A 3108-nucleotide genomic window follows, 5' to 3' on the forward strand; every position below is an offset into this window, starting at 1 on the left:
AAAACGGCGAAGAAAGAACAGTAGCGGAAAACGACCGCTCTCGGCTTCAATACAATTGCATTTTGTTTTTATCAAAAACCTTTTCAGCTCAGCAAACATTTTTGCAGTTTTTGGATGCTTGTTGAAAATGTGCATAAAAACAGATGGATGGAAAAGTACTTTGACACCAGAGATATATGAATGAGGCAACAAAAGCACTTTGGCTAAATGAATACTCCAGAGAGTCGATAAAGTCGGAGGCTTATGGCAGACGGTTCAAAAAAATAGTCAACAAGAAAGAAGCAGAGCTCCGAATGCGCTGACATTTCCTCTATAGCATGGGCGAAGCTTCAATAAGCGCTGCAGCCTACAGCCGCTATAATGCAGCCTAATAACATAAGTCTTTAGATTCCTCCTAAACCCACTTCTCCTAAACCACACTTCCCACTGTGTAATTCAGGATTTTGAGATTTGACTCGTTTCCATCTTCAGCTCGCAGAGAAATCTCTCCACCTCCCCGCAGCACTTTTCAGAAACGCTCTTTGTCGCCGTGCACTCTGAAACAAGGTTCTGTTTATCGTCTGGTAAAGCAGGCCTCTCTGGATCTCCCTTTTTAAAGTAATTTTAGACCCATCTCTAAGCTGCCATTTAGATTTCAGATAAAACTGTCTCTGCACAACCCATCTCGTATGAACAATAATCAAATTTGTGAGAAATTTAGATCTGATCGAATCAAGATGGCTAATTGCTTATTACCTTCCACTGATGCATGCCGACTACTGAAACTGTCCTTCACCTCAGATCATCCTTTGACACGGTGGAATACGATGTCCTAACCAGCTGTTTGAAAACACGGGTAACTACCAATGTAATCCTGTTAAAACTAAAATGTGGATGCCCAGAAAACTGGAGATCTTCTTGCAGTGTCCCCTATATCAGAACATATAGCCACATATGTTTAAGGAAACCTCGTAGGAAAACTAAAATACACTCTCCGTACACACTTTTCTGATGTATTCCACATCAATATCGTATCAATATCTCGCCTCATACGTTACTTAAGACATCCACATTATGTTAATAAAACACTCTTTAGGCAGAAATAAGCATTGGCCGTTGCAAATGACCGTCTACGTGTGATACCGGGGAGCACGCCGCTGTGTGTCTGAGCAGCTCTGCAGGTCGGCATCATTTAAGCAGCATGTCATTATTCCACTCAAGTGTCCAGGTTTATATAAGCCCTCTTCTTGTGATATTTCCCCTCCATGCCTGCGTCCTTACATAAACATCCTGCTGTTTACCCTTCTGCATCGGTACATTCACCGGCTCCCGTTTTGATATTGGGCTGCGCTGAGCTCCTCCTGGCTCCGGTTCAAGAGTACATCTTAAACCCATCCAGAGTTGGCAGCTTTAGTCGACGTGACTCATCCAAACACGTTCATTGTTGTTACTGTACAGGGCAGCTTAGTTATGTTCAGGCACAAAACAGCTTACGTTTGGAAGGAGCTGAGATATCACAGGAGCAAATCACCTCGATGGAAACGCCTAAAACGACCTTGTGTCTGGCTTTTCTCCAGTCGTGTCTTTGTGAGCTGACCTCAGTGCAGATCATATACATGGCAACAGCAGATTGAATGGCACTAGAAGCCACTTCCATTTACAAGTTTCTTCCACGGCAACTGATGCAATTTGAGGGAATGAAACTCACAGCTAGGCAACAAGGAGAGAGGGGGGGAAAAGAAAAAAATCAATAGCCTGGTCCTCTGTCTAGACAAAAGGAGGCTGAGAGGCTTGATGAAAGCTCAGAGGAGAAGTGAAGCTGTTTGACAGAGAAAATGCATTTCAGCGGATATTCAGAAACAAGCCGCTGCATTCACTTACATAATGCTTGTCGTCATCTTCATTGTAGGCAAGTTTGACCACACCGTAGGATCCCTGCAAGGCAACAACAACAACAACAAGACTGATTTTCATGTAGTTGAACATAAAAATTAAAAATCCACATTAAAACATTGTGGTTCGTGAGTAAGATCTGCTGGTTAGATTGCTGAAGCATCAATTGGCGAACAGACGGCAGCACCATACTGACAGAATCTTTTCAAGGCAGCATCGTTTCCATTCAAAAACAACATTTTTATTCTTTGGCAGCACAGAATGGCTCCTCCCACACACACACACACACACACACTCGCTTCCCAAGGATGTGTGTTTACCGTCAGAGCTCTTTTCTATTCAACTTTCTTCTTGGATGAGTGCAAGTCAGTAACGTTAGCGGCCAAATGTTCGACGAAATCAAGTAAAACTTTGACAGTTTGGACAGCCGAACGAGCCAGTTGACTGATTTATTTGTCCTTAGAACTTTATGCTCAAACATTTTTACAAATGTGACAGCAAGGCTGTTAAAAATCAAACTGATCATTCTGCTCACTGCTTAAGGTTAACACTTTCAAATTCTCTTCAGATCCCAAATGAATACCTGCCAACTAACTATCAATCTGATAACCATGCTTCATCTTTTTGATCTGACTGTGCCTTTGGTTTGACATGCCTGCCTGAAAACGCTGCTTTCTGAATGTGCCTGGCCTTGCCGTGTACAATCACAGGCACTTCACTCTTTTCAATTTCTCCTTAGAAAAAATAAAAAATAAGAAATATCTGCTCTGTTGCCACAAAGAACTTCTGCACGTGTTTATCACAAAAATCTCTACATGTGACTTTCTGACACGTGAATCCTGACTGGATCAGGTTTACAGTGACAGCTAACAGGGTGTCTTCTGTAGAGCTCGCTGCATATATATATATATATATATATACGCTTCATTCAGCCTCTCACAATGCAGATACCTTTTTGCTATTTTGCTTCTTACATGGTGTAATTAAAAAGTTCTGACTGTTCATAGTGAGTCATGCGTGTTTAGTCCACAGGCTGTTTGATGCCGTAACACCAGATCAGCAGAGGGACTTCTGTACTCAGTTTTGTACTCAGACCACTGATTGGTGCACATTTAGGGTTTCACCATGAACCTCAAACTGGGTCAGAGAGGAAACATCACCTGGAGGATCTTCTTCCCTAAAAAGAGATTAAGTTGAAGGGGGACCACTTTGACACAGCTGCTAGCATGGTTGTAG

General features: G+C 42.3%; 1 protein-coding gene across 1 annotated transcript in view; it reads right to left on the reverse strand.

Annotated features, from left to right (window-relative positions):
* The window catches only part of camkk1a (calcium/calmodulin-dependent protein kinase kinase 1, alpha a), a 76661-nt gene that overhangs the window by 35872 nt on the left and 37681 nt on the right, over positions 1–3108 (reverse strand). The window contains exon 4 of the mRNA XM_008299267.1: positions 1861–1914. Within this exon, the coding sequence (XP_008297489.1) occupies positions 1861–1914 (54 nt within the window). The remainder of the gene's footprint in view (positions 1–1860; positions 1915–3108) is intronic.

Source organism: Stegastes partitus, unplaced genomic scaffold (assembly GCF_000690725.1).
Source record: "Stegastes partitus isolate 25-593 unplaced genomic scaffold, Stegastes_partitus-1.0.2 Scaffold1397, whole genome shotgun sequence".
In the NCBI taxonomy this organism is placed as follows: domain Eukaryota; kingdom Metazoa; phylum Chordata; class Actinopteri; family Pomacentridae; genus Stegastes; species Stegastes partitus.